Below are 18,557 nucleotides of genomic sequence, written 5' to 3'. Positions count from 1 at the left end.
GGCTTGGCCGGCCGTCATACTAACACAATTGCAGGGATTAAAGCAAAAAAAATCTCCTGACTGAACTTTTTTTCAGGCCAAGTCATATTCTTATTTTAACCTCCACTGAATTTGTTTTTTAATAGCGTTAGCGTTTTAAGGGAGCCTACTTGTAGAGCCTACTGTCCTGACTGACTATAGACCCTACTGTTGTGGTTGTTGTGCCAGGCAGGGAGGCTGTGTGCTGGAGAGCGTGAATGCAAGTCTTGTGGCTAGCTTCTGATTGATGGCGAGCTAGAACCCTTTTCCCATTACTTTGAACCATGAACTAAACGGCTTGTTATCATACAAACAAGGGACTAAACACGTTTCGCAATTATACCACAACAATGTGGAACGCCCTACCCACAGACGTAAAAAAATTTGAATCCTCAGTGTTTCCCACAGGATTTAGTGAGACTGTGGTGGTGGGTGAACCTCGGGCCCTTCATTTCAGATAATGATTGAAGAAGTGCGTCTTTAGTCGACGGCGAAAGATTGGACGGGTTTCGGCTGTCCTAACTGGGGTGGGAAGTTTGTTCCACCATTGTCGGGCAAGGACTGAGAATAGGCGACTTCTCTTTGATGACCCTCCCGGAGCTCGGATAGGAGTGGGTCTGAGGCGGCCAGAAGACAGCATGCAGCATGGGGCTGTGGGTCTGAGACGGCCAGAAGACAGCATGCAGCTGTGGTAGAGCCATATGAAATCCGTTTTATTATTTTCCAAATTCCATTTTATTTTTTCCCAAATTCCATTTTTTCCGTTTTAATATTTCAGAATTCTGTATTTTGCCTTTTATGCTCATTTTACCATCAGAAATAGTGTCTAATAAGTGGGAATGAATAAATTTCCACAATTGAATAAGATATAACAGTCCATTTAATGTTTTTAAGTGCTGCAACTCAATTTTACACAATATTTTTCAATTAATATTGTGACAAAATACAAATTTCAAGTGTAAACAATAGATACAGCTAGCTACTACTGACATTATCACAATGACAATGTCAGTAACCTAGCTATATCTATTATATTGTGATGAAATATAGTAATGCATAATTTAGGCACCTTTAGTTTAGTTTATTTCGTTTATAAAGGACAGTGTATAATGGCAATCGTTTGCATTAAACAAATGGATGGATGCACTAGATTTAGCAAGAAGCTATCATTTCCATCTATAGTCCTACTATGTACTGTAACGTTTCATAGCCATTTAAGTTTATTTAGATTATAAAGGGCAGTGTATAATGACAATCGTTTGCATTAAACAAATGAATGGTTGCACCAGATTTAGCTAGAACTTCTAGAAGCTATAATTTCCATAGATAGTCCTATAACGTTACATAGCTATTTAAGTGTATTTAGTTTATAAAGGGCAGTGTATAATGACAATCGTTTGCATTAAATGGATGTTTCTGTCGGATGGATGGGTGCACTCGATTTAGCTAGAAGCTAAACGTCCTAACGTTATAGCTATTTAATCACAATAGTGTCGCTGCCGCAAGTGTTTTTGCGGGTCCAGTCCACGGAACGTTGACAGAATTAGCAAAACACCTTATCACCGGAGGCATAAAAGTAATTAGGATACTGTTCTGCTCTGAATTGAGGGCTTATTGTGGAATTGTTTAGCTTCTTGACGATGTAGCCAGACGCTTGAGCACCGCGGCTGTGTTGTGTGTAACACGCTGTAGAGTCCCCGCCTCCCCGGTCGCGTGTGCACCAAACGTTCCACCCAAAAACGAAATTTCAGTCCAGATTAGGCCAAATTCTGCAATATTCCACGTTTTGCAGTTGATTCCATTTTTATTGGTTAATTCCGCGATTCCGTCCGCGATTCCGTGAACGCGGATTTCATATGGCTCTAAGCTGTGGGTCTGAGGCGGCCAGAAGACAGCATGCAGCATGGGGCTGTGGGTCTGAGGCGGCCAGAAGACAGCATGGGGCTGTGGGTCTGAGGCGGCCAGAAGACAGCATGCAGCATGGGGCTGTGGGTCTGAGGCGGCCAGAAGACAGCATGCAGCATGGGGCTGTGGGTCTGAGGCGGCCAGAAGACAGCATGCAGCATGGGGCTGTGGGTCTGAGACGGCCAGAAGACAGCATGCAGCATGGGGCTGTGGGTCTGAGACGGCCAGAAGACAGCATGCAGCATGGGGCTGTGGGTCTGAGGCGGCCAGAAGACAGCATGCAGCATGGGGCTGTGGGTCTGAGACGGCCAGAAGACAGCGCGCAGCATGGGGTCTTACTTGATGTCCTCATTGGTGACGGTCTCTATTCTGGGCTTCTTCCCGAACACCACCTCCTCCGTCCCGTCGTTCTCCACCTCCCTCTTGGCTCTCGCAGCAGCGTCCTTGTCGTTACCATGCTTGCCGAGGGCTTTCCTGGGGGGGGGGGGGGGCACACAAACACAGCCAGTTAGCCATGGCTCAGCAGAATAGACCTGTTCGCTGTAAATGGCTGCTTTTTTATATAGCGCTTTTATCCAAAGCTTTACAATTTGCTCCTCACATTTTACCCGTTCACTCACACATTCACACACCGACGGCGGAGGCGACCATGCAAGGTGCCAACCTGCTCATCGGGAGCAATTAGGGGCTAAGCGTCTTGCTCAAGGACACATCGACACGCTCCCCGGGAGGAGCGGGAATCGAACTGGGAACCTCCGGATTGCCAGACGACTGCTCTACCTCCCGAACCACTGTCGCCCCACTGTATATACATCACACGTCAGACTCAGTGCGCGCCGCGCATCACAGGGGCAACAGAACCCTGGTCAGAACAACAGGGCAGACTACAATATATTTGCATTTGTTAGCCATGCTAGCGATGTAAACAATCAAACCCATGCCCAAGCTAGATATATGTGAAAGACTCACTCACACAGCCGTGCTGCTGATGAGGCTAAATGACATCCAGCCGTTTTCGTTTGAAACTACTTTTAGTCAGGAGATCACCCTGATCAATGTCAGAGCGATTAATTCACAAATGGAGTTATGAATTTATTGGAGATAAAAGCTGCATATATCTGGCAAAATGATGGCGCTCCCGTTCTCCCCTAGGACCGGCAACGCACTCACTCAATGAATCCGTCAGTCAGTCAGTCGTTCACTCACACTTACTTAGCACCTATGCCGCCTAATAATAATAATAACAACTTTGTTTTATATAGCGCCTTTCAGAAGACCCAAGTGTCCCACAATAGGTTGACATCAATGTCAATCACACTTCCACACAACATGGAAACAGGTGACCCGGACCAGGCTCCCGGTAGGAAAACATAGTTTCATTTGACTGATATTCTGGACTGCATTTATATGGTAGCATGCCACGTGTCCAAAACTAAACATTTAAGTTACCGACACTCTGACCCATGTTTACACTACATTTATAGTGCTCTCATCCAAAGCGCTTTACAATTTAGGCTTCACCCCCATTCATCACACACGGGCCACACGGCGGAGGCAACCATGCAAGGTGAGAACCTGCTCATCGGGAGCAATTCGGGGGGTTAAGTGTCTTGTTGCTCAAGGACACTCCGACGTGCTGCCAGGAGGAGCCAGAATCGAACCGGGAACCTTCTGATTACCCCATATATACGCGGGCTAGTCCTTGCTGGTATGATTGATTGATTGATTGAAAACTTTATTAACAGATTGCAGAATGGGTATAATACAATACAGTACGGCTCAATACACACAATTGTTAAGGGGATGCAGACCAGAGAAAGACTTTCGTCTTGTTTACATCAGGGTCCCCCATTTTCAATAGGGATGCACCGAATGGGAAATTCTTGGCCGAAACCGATACCGAAAATAGGAAACAGTTGGCCGAAAACCGAATGCCGAAAATTATTAATATAAATATATATATGTTTTTTTTTTTTAAGCTACCTGATTATGGAAAAAGACATGATTATGGCTAAACTTAACTTAAATAATATTAATAATCACTATTATGGGCCCATAAAACATTTATTCAGCACTTTTGAATGCATACATTAATTCCAGACTGTTAAGACTAAAAGACTACAACGATTGATGACGACTTCCTGTCCTCGCATTTCCATTTCCGGTTTAACGATACATTTTCAACAACAGATTGCTGCTAATTAAACACTTCATTTAAACGGAGTAACGTTAACGTTATGTCGAGTTCATACGTGTAGTGTAGTATGAACTCGTCATAACGTTAACATTACTCAGTGTCCACTGTTGCTGCCACCGTTGCGTCGCAGATGGATGGTACACTGTTAGCTCCGTAGCTAATCCGCTCCTAGACTACTGATAGCAGTACCGTTAACGTCGGAGCTGATCAATACTCCGGTTTTTTCTAATTTAGCTTAGAACCGGGTTTCGGGGGGCATCCCTACTCCCAAGAGGAGGCTGTAGAATGCAGGAAGAGCTGCCAAGCTGCTCACGTTACATGTTGCGCATGCTACCGGTATGTCTGTAGTTGCGTTTTGATGACGTCATCACAACAACACGTTATTTGACTTTCGGTCATATATTTTCGGTGATAAAACCCTTTCGGCCGAAAGCCGAAAAAGCCGGTTTAACCATTTTCGGCCGATAATTTTCGGTGCATCCCTAATTTTCAATTCATCATAACATAGTATATGACATACATGACATACAGATAGACAGTACTGCTACATCTATACATTTATGACATACCAGATTTGCAAATACAGTACTGTTTGTGATACAAAAAGAGTCCAGAAAAGGGAGTATATACATTTGATGTAAAAACTGTACATTGGAGGAGGTTGGGTGGGGTTGTGTGGGGGGTTGGGTAGGGAGGGGTTGGGGGGGAAACACTGTACAACTGTACAAGCAAAACTGTACATTGGGATATTGACAACCAGGTCATTTACATTGGATGGGGGGGGGGGGGGGGAACACTGTACAAACAAGCAAAACTGTACATTGGAATATTGACAAAACCATACTATGTAAATTACTGTGCATTGGAGGGGGTTGGGTTAGGACATTTATAGGGGCCAGTTTCGAATTGCAGTCTCTCGTAGGTGTTCCTTGAGTGGTTTTGAAAGTGGGTAGTGATTCACATTCCTTTACAGCTTTGGGTAGGGCGTTCCACATTGATGTGGCATAATTGCGAAACGTGTTTAGTCCCTTGTTTGAGCCGAATCTGGGTTTAACATGATTTGTGGAGCTCCCTCTGGTGTTGTGATCGTAGTATTCACTGACCTTTGGGAAGTATTTTCACATGTACATGGGTACCTTGGTCATGTAGTGTATCTTGTAGACCAGGCCCATAACTGGCCAGGCCATAACTGGCATGCATGATTATACTACTATGCATATGCAATAGTGCATATTAGGGATGCACCGATATGAAAATTGGCCGCCGATACCGATTGTTCAACTAACACTATCGGCCGATACCGATATTTGTATATAAGTATTTGTAAATTTTTTTTTTTTTTTTTTTTTTATATATATATTTTTTTTAATTAAACTACTGTATATTTGTATGTGTATGTTTGTATTTGTAGGCCTCTTTACTTACTTAAAAAAAGGAAACATCAAGAAATATGTTTATGGTATCACTATCTCTCTCCCAGTATCGTCTTGCGGCCTGCAGAGGGATACTATTTTCTCAACCAGAGCTTTCAACCAATGCAATGGAACCATTCTTGCGGCCTGCAGCGGGATACTATTCTCTCAACCAGAGCTTTCAACCAATGCAATGGAACCATTTTCATTGACAGTCGATTCGGCCAATTACGCCACACCGCTAGCACCCACCTCCTGCTGTCCTTACCACCAATCGGCAAGCGTTTATACATTTTTCTACTTCCGGGCATGCCGCCATTGTTCTGTTTGCAAGAGCAGAAGAACACACTTAACGTAGCTACGTTAGCTGCCCGGCCCGGCGCCCGCCGACCGGCGCTCCACGCATGACCAAATGAGACATAATGATTTTACTGCAACAAATGTTATAATAAAACAAAGCCTTTCTATACATTTGTCTGGTTGAAAACTTTATTAACAGATTGCAGAATGTGTAGTTGGGTACGGAATGAGCAACGGAATGGAACCGAGCTATGAACGGACTAACGGAGTAATGCCTTGTTTACTGCTATCTTCGGGTAAATAATATGCTTGTTATTGAACGTGTAACACTTCATTTTAACAGCAGATACTTTCTTAAATGCCATCTTCCCGAGAGAGGGTGTTGACGGGGAGTTGTGTTATTAATAGCATTGAACAGCTAACCGAAAGCTAGCGTTAACTATTGTTAAAGGTTTAGCCATAACGTTACCTTGGCTAAAGTTGGGGCTATTAATAATGCAGCAATAATGGCTGCAGACCTGCAAGCAAAGTACAGCAAGTTGACAAAGGAGTATTCCAACGCAAATCACATTTTCACCAGTAACGTTGGTCTTGCATCTCCCGGTAGCTAATGAACGGACTCGGAGTAATGCCTTGCTGCTATGGGTAATAATAATATGCTGATGTTATTGTCCGTGTAACACTAACTATATAACGCTAATGCCACAAAACGAATGCCTTGTTAATCATAAGTACTAGTTACTTTGATGCAGTAGCTTGTGTGTGTGTGTGGGGGATGGCGGGCATTGTGCAGGTAGGTCGCGAGTGAACTTTTTTTTTTTTGCCTTTTGACGCTACACAAATTGATGGGTATTTATCGGCGACTGCTATCGGCACATTTGAGCTTATCGGCCGATAGGCCGATAGCAGTCAACAAGGCACTTATCGGCCGATACCGATACCCGACCGATATATCGGTGCACCCCTAGTGCATATACTATACTAGTCTGACATACTACTGGTACGTCATAAATGTATAGATGTAGCAGTACTGTCTATCTGTATGTCATGATGAATTGAAAATGGGGGACCCTGATGTAAACAAGACGAACGTCTTTCTCTGGTCTGCATCCCCTTAACAATTGTATGTATCGAGCCGTACTGTATTGTACCCATTCTGCAATCTGTTAATAACAACAATGTCAATCAATCAATATAGCTACATTAGCTAAGTATTTAAGTTACTGTACATTCTGGAACGTGTTTATACTCGAGCTACAGCTCAGTTAGAGAAGTGATTTGGTGATTTGGAGGCATGGCACTTTGTGTGTGAGACCAGGTCAACACGCGAGAATGAATTAATGAAAACTGTATTTAACAGAGTGCAGAATGGGGTACAGAATACAGTACGGCTCAATGCTGCAGGTCTCTGTTTCCTTGACTCACGCAGACAGTTATACTATTGCCTGGGATCGATCAGGAAGAACACTTTCAGTTTGCATCATCTGTGGTCTCAGGAGCAACCAACTACCGTGGAGCTAGCTTAGCTTAGCACGCGTGATGCTGGTCAGTTAGCATGCAATTTTTTTTTCTTTTTTACTTGTTGCGTTAACAACATTACAAGAGAAAGTCACCGGACCGAAGGTCTGCGTGATATGTTGATCAGATGGATTGCAATGAAATAAATGGACAATTGAGCTGGAATTAACGTTAGATTCCTCTTACCTGTGGCCAGGGGAGGAAACTAACTTTTTGGCTTACCAGCCAACTGGCGAGTAGATGATTTTTTTTACCAGCCAAACTGATTTTTTTACCAGCCAAAAATAAATCGCTAATTGTGATAATTACTTCTTTGTATGTCTTCGTCTAAATTGATTTTCAATCATAGTAATAATAATCACACCGTGTCTCTACTCTTTAAAATATTTATTAGCATAAAACATTAATAAGTGTCTCTACTCTCCACAATATTAGCATACAACATGTATTAATCACACTGTCTCTACTCTTCAAAATATTAGGATATCACATATTAACATGAAAGAGGGAACTATTCTGGACTGGGTTGGGCTGAACTGGGCCGTGAAAGATGCTGGGCTGGACTGGGTTGGGCTGAACTAGGCAGTGAAAGATGCTGGGCTGGACTGGGTTGGGCTGAACTGGGCTGTGAAAGATGCTGGGCTGGACTGGGTTGGGCTGAACTAGGCAGTGAAAGATGCTGGGCTGGGTTGGGCTGAACTAGGCAGTGAAAGATGCTGGGCTGGGTTGGGCTGAACTAGGCAGTGAAAGATGCTGGGTTGGACTGGGTTGGGCTGGTCTAGGTTGGACTGGGTTGGGCTGGTCTAGGTTGGACTGGGTTGGGCTGGTCTAGGTTGGACTGGGTTGGTCTAGGTTGGACTGGGTTGGGTTGGACTGGGTTGGGCTGGGTTGGGACCGTTGGACTGGTCTAGGTTGGACTGGGCTGGGCAGTGAAAGAACCAAGCATTTCACTGTAATGTAATAGCTAAATAAAACAACTTGACTTGTTACATTTGCACTCTGGTTGGATACCAAACGTATTCTGGTTGTACTGTACTTGTGCTGTATAGGGATGGGTATCGTTAGGATTTTATCGATACTACTACTCTTATCGATACTGCTTAACGGTTCGGTACTTTATCGATACTCTTATCGGTTCTTTTTGGTTCTTTTTTTGCAAGAAAAAAAGACAATTAATTAAGAACAGAATCAACATTGCTTTATTATTTATAAATACAACTTTATAAATAAGTATTATAAATAAATATAATTTCTTCAGCAACAGCAGCAGCAATGTTCTTTTATATAACTTTATAAATAAATATAATAAATTAATATAATTTCTTCAGCAACAGCAGCAACAATGTTTTAAATGTGTCTGACTCTGAATTATAGACTTTTTATAATAAACAACAAATGCAAAAGGCTAACAGAACTGTGACACTCGTTCACCCTATCCTCTGTCATCCTTCCTCTAGCTGCTAGGGTGAAAGGACTTTGGGTGGTGGAGGGAGGTAGAGGGAAGGATGTGTGGTGGCCCTGGGCTCACTGGCCTGGGACACATTGGTGGCTGACGCCTCAGCTTGACGATCTATAAAAAGTTTAGATTGTAGTATTTGTAGCTAAACAATTATTTTGTTTATTAGCCTATTTGTAATAATTCGTTATTAGCCTAGGAAACTCCGTATCTTGGCTTACCGGCGGCAGTGGACGTGGATGCAGATGGAACACTGCGCGCAAGGCAGTCGAATACGCGCATTTCTGCACACTAATATCATGTTTTGCCAACAGATGTTTTGATAAATTGCTCGTATTGCCACCCTTACTGGCAAATGTTTTGTTGCACTTGTGGCAACGTGCGTTGTATATCCATACTTTCTTTAGAACGCTTCGCTCTATCCGCCATCACGAGTCACGGTGCATGCAGACTCAGAGCTGTCTGTGTCTGTGTGCGCTTCAGCACGGAGAACTTTCATTAAGGAGTACCCGTATGTAGCACTACTAGCGAGCGACTCGCGAGGAGTGTGTGTAATAATGACTCGCTGTGGCTCGCTTCTCGTGCAGAGACAGAGAGAGGATAGATCGTTTGCAACTTTTAAATAATAATAATAATAATAATAATAATAATTTCTCTAGAGTATCGATAGCAGTACCGAGGACGTCGGAGCTTATAAATACTCCGGTATTTTCTAATATAGTACCGGTTCCCGTTTAAAACCGGGGTCCGGGGGGCATCCCTAGTGCTGTATGATGACAATACATTGGAACCGAATCTCATGACAAGTTGACAACGCTAGGGGTTCAGCAGGTGTATTCTGAATGCCAAGTGTATGACAACATCACCGTTGTGAAGGGCATATGGGCGAGTGGTGATATGGGGGGAAACCCGGTAATAATAAAATGTCACTCGGCTGCATTTAAGCAAAGCCGCTCAGTATAGTCCACTATGTTGAATGCGCGTTATGGTAGCTTGATGCTAGGTAGCTAGCCGGCTAATGCTGGTTAGCCTCACGTCCACTTGTCATTCTCATCCGACTCGAAGGAGAACGTCGTGTGCTGTTGTTCGTCCCCATGTCAGACCGCACTGATATCCGAAAGCGACGACTCTACATGCAATTATTTTCATCCACAATGTGTTTTTGTCTAAGTGTGTCTACGTTGTCAAGCCGGTGACAGGAGTTTGTAGGTCTGCGCGCAGTGGTCTGTCCACTTCCCCTAGATGCGCGACATCTTCTAGAAAACGAGTGTTCATTGGAGGAGCTTAGAGCGCATCTGTACAACTAGGGCTGGGCGATATGGCCTAAATATGATATCACGATATTTTCTGACCTTTCGGCGATACACGATACACATCACAATGTTTTTCCTTTTTTACCCAAACAATTCATTATGAGGCTTACCAAGACAGTATTTGAGTTTGCAAGCGAACATTAAAGACAAAAGACTCATGCATTTAGCATTTTTACATTATATATTAGATTTAGATTATTGGATTCTTAGATTATATATTTAGCATTTTAGCCTTTCGTTTTTTTATATTATATATTAGATTAGATTTAGATGATTAGATTACATATTGTAACTATTTATTTATTTACATGTATGTATACATTTATTATTTGAACGGCTTAAGGCTATATCTGTACTTGATGTTTGTTTGTTGTGTTGCATACTTGAAATAAACTTCAATCAAATCAAACCCCCCCTCTTAAAAACAAAAACCTGTGTTTAACCTAGCCATCTATAAAACATCATGCTAAAACTGTGAAACAAATGTCCTACTCCCCTAAAGAAAGAAATACATAGCAAACATGACTCAGTTATCCAATAGTGCTGCTGCTTTTTATTTTGTTAAAATTTTAGTTAATAAGACTAAAAGACTACAATATATATGACTACAAGGGCCAGAAGCCCACTTCATGACGGCTTCCTGTCCTCTCATTCCATTTCCGGTTTTCCGGTTAACGTTACATTTTCAACAACAGATTGCTGCTAATTAAACACTTCATGGAAACGGAGTAACGTTAACGTTATGTCGAGTTCATACGTGTAGTGTAGTATGAACTCCACATAACGTTAACATTACTCCGTGTCCACTGTTGCTGCCACTGTTGCGTCGCAGATGCATGGTACACTCTGTTAGCTCCGTAGCTAATCCGCTCATAAACTAACTTACAGATAGCAGTACCGTTAACGCCGGAGTTTACTCCTGGGTTTCAGGGGGCATCCCTAGCACCGAGCCACCACCGCCTCTCTGGCTAGGTGTGTGCGCTTGCGTGCGTGTATGTGCGTGTAGATGACGTAATTTTGGCAAGTGTGTGTGTGACTGACTTTTTTTTTCTGCAAGAGGGAGAGGCGAGAGAGAGAGGAAAGCATTTAGCACTGCGCTTGTAAGTCTCATCTCAGCCGCGGCGGCCTCTAACGCGAGGGCAAAACATCACGATATCCGCGATACGTTTAAAAAGTGTATTGTTAATGAACTGTACCCGATATTTATATAATATCGTCATATCGCCCAGCCCTATGTACAACGATGATGTTCATTGGTTATGGTCGGATTATTATGATGCGCAAATGGGAGGAATCAAGGGGGGAGTCAGATTTCGGCTTGTGCCAGTGAGCGAATTAGCAGATTGCAGAATGATTTTTTTGTTTTGTTTTGTAATTACTAGTACTCGCCAGACTGGCGAGTGCTCTTCATGAATCACTCGCCAAACGTAAAAAATACTCGCATTTGGCGAGTAAAGTGGCCTAATTTCCTCCCCTGCCTGTGGCCGATGAGTCTGGAGAAAAAAATATTCCAATTATTTGATTTCCATCTGCTAGATCCGTTTTCCGTTTGTACGACACAATAAACGCCAAAAGCATAATTGATTCTTTCGTCTCGAAAGCGATCCAATGCACTAGAGCAGGGGTGCCCAACCTTTTTTGAACCAAGGTCTACTTTTTTATTTACCACCTAGCCCGAGAGCTACCAGCCAAAATTGTATATTGTAAGCCGTCATTTGAGGCTTTATAAAAGCAGCATAATGAACACAAATCTGTCAGTGCCGAGTCCGACCTCATCTTAAATAACAAACAGCATTGCTTGTTGTAGTTAACAAAGAGAGGCAGAGTTGATTTAGCAAAAAAATAATTGAATTTTATTAATCAAGATCTACTTGAAATCAGCACGCGATCTACCTGTCGATCGCGATCGACTGGTTGGGCACCACTGCACTAGAGTGTTTGTCTGGATCCACATAACAAGAGAGCTCTGCCTGGAACATTTTCGCAGATGCACAGAACGCACCATCCGGTTGAGAGTGGAGTGCAACTTGCCCGAAATCCACCAGGCTGCGGTATTGAGCCGTTGCAATATCCGACAGAATCCAGTCTCCCGGACCCTTGCTGACTGAATTATTAATGGCAATAGCGAATAAAGGAAATAACGATCATAAAAACTAGTGCTGTCAGGCGATTAAAAAAATTTATCTAATTAATTACAGGATTGTAATTAATTAATCTAATTAATTGCATTTTAATCGCATAACCATTTTATGCCTGATATTCTATAATCATATTTCAAATTGCATGTGTCCGGATGGCAGAATTCAGTACTTGTAGGAGCCAAAGCTATTTAGGTTATTGTATTATATAATTGTCATAATAGATTATTCTAGAACATTTGTGATGATGTCATAGCCGAACATTCTAGAACATCGAACATTGGTGATGTCATAGCCGAACATTCTAGAACATTGAACATTCTAGAACATTTGTGGTGATGTCATGACCGAACCTTCTAGATTTCTAGAACATCTGTGTAGCTATATATTCAGCAATTCTCTCAGCCAGGTCAGTGTGCATACTATGACATCATCACGAACGTTCCAGAAGGTTCGGGCAGAACTAAGGTTCTAGAATGTTCTGCTATGACATCATCACAAACGTTCCAGAAGGTTTGGGCAGAACTAAGGTTCTAGAATGTTCTGCCATGACATCATCACAAACGTTACAGAATGTTCGGGCAGAACTAATGTTCTAGAATGTTCCTAACAATAGTTCCGTGGGTTAATTATGTACCATTACAATCACTACAATAAACTGTAAAATGATAAGTCAGTACACTGTCATTTATAAACAAAATCAACAACTATAGATTTAGCCATTGAACTTGAAGAGTGAAGTAGTTAGGAAATGGACAATCGTTTCCTTCTTCTTTGGTTTTGAGAAGCAGTAGGCTACTACCACCCCCTGATATTTGATTGATTTCTGTGGCTGATTATACATGCCTATTCAAATACAGGCTGACAAAATAAAACATACAAAATTATCATCAAAATACATGACGTATGTGTACAGTCTCCACCCCATCATATATATTCTGTTAGGATCTATGGGTAACTGTACTGTATATTTGCATATCGTATATGTCTCAAATGTAACAGTACTATATACCTGTATGTCATGTATGTCACTATGCCATAAATGTCATGATGTCATGTATGTTGTGTACAGTATGTCATAAATGTCACTATGAATTGAAAATGGGGGACCCTGATGTAAACAAGACAAACGTCTTTCTCTGGTCTGCATCCCCTTGTGTGTATTGAGCCGTACTGTATTGTACCCATTCTGCAATCTGTTAAATAAAGTTTTACTCCAGGCCCAGTAGTGTGTGTGTGTGTGTGCGCGCAAGTATTTAAGTTACTGTACATTCTGGACCGTGTTTATACTCGAGCTACAGCTCAGTTAGAGAAGTGATTTGGTGATTTGGAGGCATGGCACTTTGTGTGTGAGACCAGGTCAACACGCGAGAATGAATTAATGGAAACTGTATTTAACAGAGTGCAGAATGGGGTACAGAATACAGTACGGCTCAATGCTGCAGGTCTCCGTTTCCTTGACTCACGCAGACAGTTACTATTGCCTGGGATCGATCAGGAAGAACACTTTCAGTTTGCATCATCTGTGGTCTCAGGAGCAACCAACTACCGTGGAGCTAGCTTAGCTTAGCACGCGTGATGCTGCTGCTGGTCAGTTAGCATGCTCGTTTTTTTTGTTTAACTTGTTGCGTTAACACATACATTACAAGAGAAAGTCACCGGACCGAAGGTCTGCGTGGTGTTAGTTAACATACCCGGGTTGGTGTGCCGGTCCCGGAGAAGCCGGTTTGATTTGACTAGATGGTGTTTTATCATCGTCAAACACGGCGAACAGATCATCGTCTCCAAACGCGTCGGCCATGTTGCTGCTGCTGCTGCACTGGAGGACTGGAGCTCACACCGTACCACTTCCGGGTCTCGCGAGAGGGAGGACTGGTTGCGTCCACACCGTACCACTTCCGGGCCTCGCGAGAGGGAGGACTGATTCACACCATACCACTTCCGGGTCTCGCGAGAGGGAGGACTCAGAGGAGCGTTATTTTTTTTCCTAGCCGCATTTCTGGCAAGACGCTCTCTGATTGGCCGACGCCTGTTTCTACACTGGTTAAGCTTACGCACTCTTCGAAGTTGGTATGAGCAGTGATTGATTGATTGATTGAAAAGTTTATTAACAGATTGCAGAATGGGTACAGTACAGTACATCTCAATACATACAATTGTTAAGGGGATGCAGACCAGAGAAAGACTTTCGTCTTGTTTCCACCAGGGTCCCCCATTTTCAATTCATCATAACATATATGACATACATGACATACAGATAGACAGTACTGCTACATCTATACATTTATGACATATCAGATTTGCAAATACAGTACTGTTTGTGATACAAAAGTGTCCAGAAAAGGAGTGTATATACATTTGGCGTAGAAACTGTACATTGGAGGAGGTTGGTGGGGTGGGGTTGGGTGGGTTGGGTGAGGGCTGTACATTGGAGGTGGGGGGGGGGGGGGTTGGGTAGGGGACACACACACATTTTACACTGTACATTGGAATATTGACAAAGCCTTACTTGGTCATTTACTGTACAACTAGGTTAGGACATTTGTAGGGGCCAGTTTCGAATTGCAGTCTCACGTAGGTGTTTTTTGAGAGTGTTTTTGAAGGTGGGTAGTGATTCACATTCCTTTACAGCTTTAGGCAGGGCGTTCCACATTGATGTGGCATAATTGCGAAACGTGTTTAGTCCCTTGTTTGAGCCGAATCTGGGTTTTACATGATTTGTGGAGCTCCCTCTGGTGTTGTGATCGTGGTATTCACTGACCTTTGGGAAGTATTTTGACATGTACATGGGTACCTTGGTCGCGTAGTGTATCTTGTAGACCAGGCCCATTGCAAGTTGCTGTACTCTGTCGTCTACTCTAAGCCATCCTAGGTTGTCAAAGTGGGCAGGGGTGAGGTGGGTTCTAGGAGTCAGGTCAAGTAGTAGTCTGACTAGCTTGTTTTGAGATGTTTGTAATTTGTTTTTTAGTGCCTTTGAGGTGCTTTGGTACCATGAGGTGCAAGCATAGTCGTAGTACCCTTGAATGAGTGCTCCTGCTAGAGTCTTCAGGGTATTCTTGTTTACCAGAGAGGAGATCCGGTACAAGAATCGCGTTCGTTGGTTGACTTTTTTTATTACATTGGATGCCATTTTGTCACAGGAAAGATTAGCCTCTAGGATGGAACCCAGGTAGGTAATTTCATCTTTCCTTGTGATAATATTGTCACCCACTGTAACCGAGAAGCCGTCGGTCTTGCTGAGTTTGTTATTTGAGCCGAAGAGAATGGACTCTGTTTTGCCCATGTGTAATGATAGTTTGTTGTCGGCGAGCCATATGCAGATTTTGCCTAGTTCCGAGCTGAGGGCTTTTTCAACCTGTAACTTGTTCTTGTCAGAGACCAGCAGGGCTGAGTCGTCCGCAAACAGGAACAAGTTGCAGTCACAAGCTGACGACATGTCATTTGCATAAATTAGGAATAGTAGCGGTCCTAGTATGCTTCCTTGTGGAACACCACAAGTCTAGCCTCGGGACCCAACATTTTCCTTAGTCATTAGCGACCCAAAAATTTGAACCACTATGATTTATGTAAAAAAAAATTGCAGTAATACGCAATCTTTCAAAACATGAAATAAACACAAAAAAGTTCAACAAAAGTGCAACTATTGCTAAAAACCCAATGAAATCAAATAATAATAAATAATTATGCTTAGCCGATTTCTTAGCTTAACATAATAGACCTAAGTTTGGGGGAACTAATGGGATAACTGGGGTTAAAACAAAAGTGCAACTAGGGCTAAAACCCAATGAAATTAAATAATAATAATAATAATAATAATAAATTATTATGCTTCTTAGCAGACTTCTTACTTAGCTTAACATAACAGGCCTACAGTAAGTTTGGGGGAACTAATGGGATAACTGGGGTTGCAACAAAAGTGCAACTAGGGCTAAAAACCCAATGAAATAAAATAATAATAATAATAATAATAATAATAATAATAATAATAATAATAATAATAATAATAATAATAATAATAATAATAATAATAATAATAATAATAATAATAATAATAATAATAATAAATAATTATGCTTCTTAGCAGACTTCTTAGCTTAACATAACAGACCTACAGAAAGTTTGGGGGAACTAATGGGATAACTGGGTTGCAACAAAAGTGCAACTAGGGCTAAAAACCCAATGAAATAAAATAATAATAAATAATTATGCTTCTTAGCAGATTTCTTAGCTTAACATAACAGACCTAAGTTTGGGGGAACTAATGGGATAACTGGGGTTGCAACAAAAGTGCAACTAGGGCTAAAAACACAATGAAATAAAATTATAATAATAATAAATAATTATGCTTTTTTTTTTTAAGCTTTATTTTTTAGCATTTATCGCTTTTTCTGGTCAAGCATGACCGACAGAAACAGGTTGAATGGGATGTAGAGTAGGGGAAGACACTCTGAGAAAATACGGCGGGTCCGGGAATCGAACTCGTGTACCCCAGATCCGTGACGAGCACGGTTGTCCCCGACGCCGAAATAGCGCTGAGATACGCGGTGAGCTACGCATAATAATTATGCTTCTTAGCAGACTTCTTAGCTTAACATAACAGACCTACAGTAAGTTTGGGGGAACTAATGGGATAACTGGGGTTGCAACAAAAGTACAATAGGGCTAAAAACACAATGAAATAAAATAATAATAATAATAATAATAATAATAAATAATATATCCTTCTTAGCAGACCTCTTAGCTTAAACATCCCAGGGAACTAATGGGATAACTGGGGATGTTGTTTGCTCCTGACAAGAGTCTTAGGCTACGTTTAGACGGAGAGAGTCTGAACAGAAACCGCAAAAGTCGTCTTGCGGTCTCACTTTTAATGTTGTGTTTAGACTAGTGTTTTGGGATGGAATTCTCAGTGCAGACGAGGCTGTAACGACTCGAGACGACGGAGCCCCGCTGTCACACGATTGGCGCATATGTCACATGACATGCTGTGAAGACCCGCCCTACTCTGCCTCTGATTCGCAGACTGTGGGTGGGGAATGTGATTGGACCAAAGCAGAGTCACTCACAGACAGTGGGTCCAGTCACTAATAGTTGTGTTGTGATAGCAGCGGGACAGATTCTTGTGTATTTAAAAATACTGCCAATGTAGCCTTCAGGTGATCGCCATGGATAGAATCAGACATGCTTTGTTTACGCTTCTAGGCTACTGGCGCATGCCTGTGATGTAAGTAGTACGCGCAACGAGAGCCTTGACAACCCTTTCGTCATCGTTTTATGCGGTTTGACAGTTTAGATGAGAGCGCAAAGGTTTATGTTTCTAGGAATTCCACCCTGGAAGGTGGTCTCACTTTCTTTCGGTTTCACCCCGTAAAAACGCCTGTTTCCTTATAAACGAAATGTAGCACCCTGAATATATGGCTATTATTCAGAAGTGCTGACTTGCCTTTTATCTCCCCTTGGTGCACCAAGACATATTAACTAGTTTCCATTGATATTACCTCGAACAATGACGCAGGTTTCTCCTTCTCCTACCGGCTGGAATATGGATTATAAACAGTAAACTGGATCATATTCTTCCACCCAGTGCTTCCTGTGGGGCTAGTTGGCTGTACCAGCAGGGGGCGGCGGTGGCAGGCAGAGCGTACGAGAGAGACAGAGAAGGAAGCAAGTCAACTGAGACGGAAGTGGGAGGAACCAGCCTCTTCGACATTGGACTTGGATGTGATCGGTCGTGTCTAGACAGAGCCCCGTAGTGGACCACACGGGTGAACGTATAGAACTTGAGTATATTACGGGTTATCCTAGAAAGGTAAACGTAGTAGCGTGTTGCATGTTTTCCCACTGAATAACCCTAGTGATACAACGAGTTATCCTAGAAGAAATGCGGTATAGCCAAGTGTGGCTTATGTTAACGATATTCCCTCTAGTGAGGTGCCCCGCCAGCGTGGCTTGAAGAGGACCGTGTTTAGAGACACCCTGCGTCATTATATATTGCGGCTAGCAGGAGGGCTGTTTGGGACCCAAAGAGTAGCTTCAGTTAATGTAGGGATAGAGTATTGCTGCGCGTCTACCCAGCACCGGCCGTCAACAACCAGTCTTCGCCGGCGTTCAACGTCTGCTCTGCACCGGCTGTCTTCAGCCCAGCACGGGAGTTCTTCCCGTCCAGCAGAGGTCGCCATCACCCAGCACGCGCTCTCAGCCCGCTACTGCTCCCTCTGCTCCAGCCCCGCTTGCTAGCGCCCGTGACGAGAGCGTTCAACGCCATCTTGCTACCCGGACAGTTGTGGCGCGGTGAGGACG

At 42.8% G+C, this 18,557-nt stretch overlaps 1 protein-coding gene across 2 annotated transcripts in view; it reads right to left on the bottom strand.

The window, feature by feature from the left end:
- mtrex (Mtr4 exosome RNA helicase) overlaps positions 1–14,071 on the bottom strand; it is a 167,301-nt gene extending 153,230 nt beyond the window's left edge. For both annotated transcript variants that reach the window (XR_014620366.1, XM_084326549.1), the window contains exons 1-2: positions 13,952–14,071; positions 2,263–2,397 (exon numbers count right to left, since the gene is read on the bottom strand). Coding sequence is in view for 1 of the 2 variants with exons in the window: in XM_084326549.1 (XP_084182675.1) it covers positions 2,263–2,397; positions 13,952–14,058 (242 nt within the window). In the remaining variant the exon portion in view is untranslated. The remainder of the gene's footprint in view (positions 1–2,262; positions 2,398–13,951) is intronic.
- Positions 14,072–18,557: the final 4,486 nt, after the last annotated feature.

This window comes from Notolepis coatsorum (genome assembly GCF_963971535.1).
Source record: "Notolepis coatsorum genome assembly, chromosome: 12".
NCBI classification, from domain to species: Eukaryota; Metazoa; Chordata; class Actinopteri; order Aulopiformes; family Paralepididae; genus Notolepis; species Notolepis coatsorum.
The sequence above is the reverse complement of the archived record's forward strand: the minus strand, read 5'-3'. Positions and strand labels throughout refer to the sequence as shown.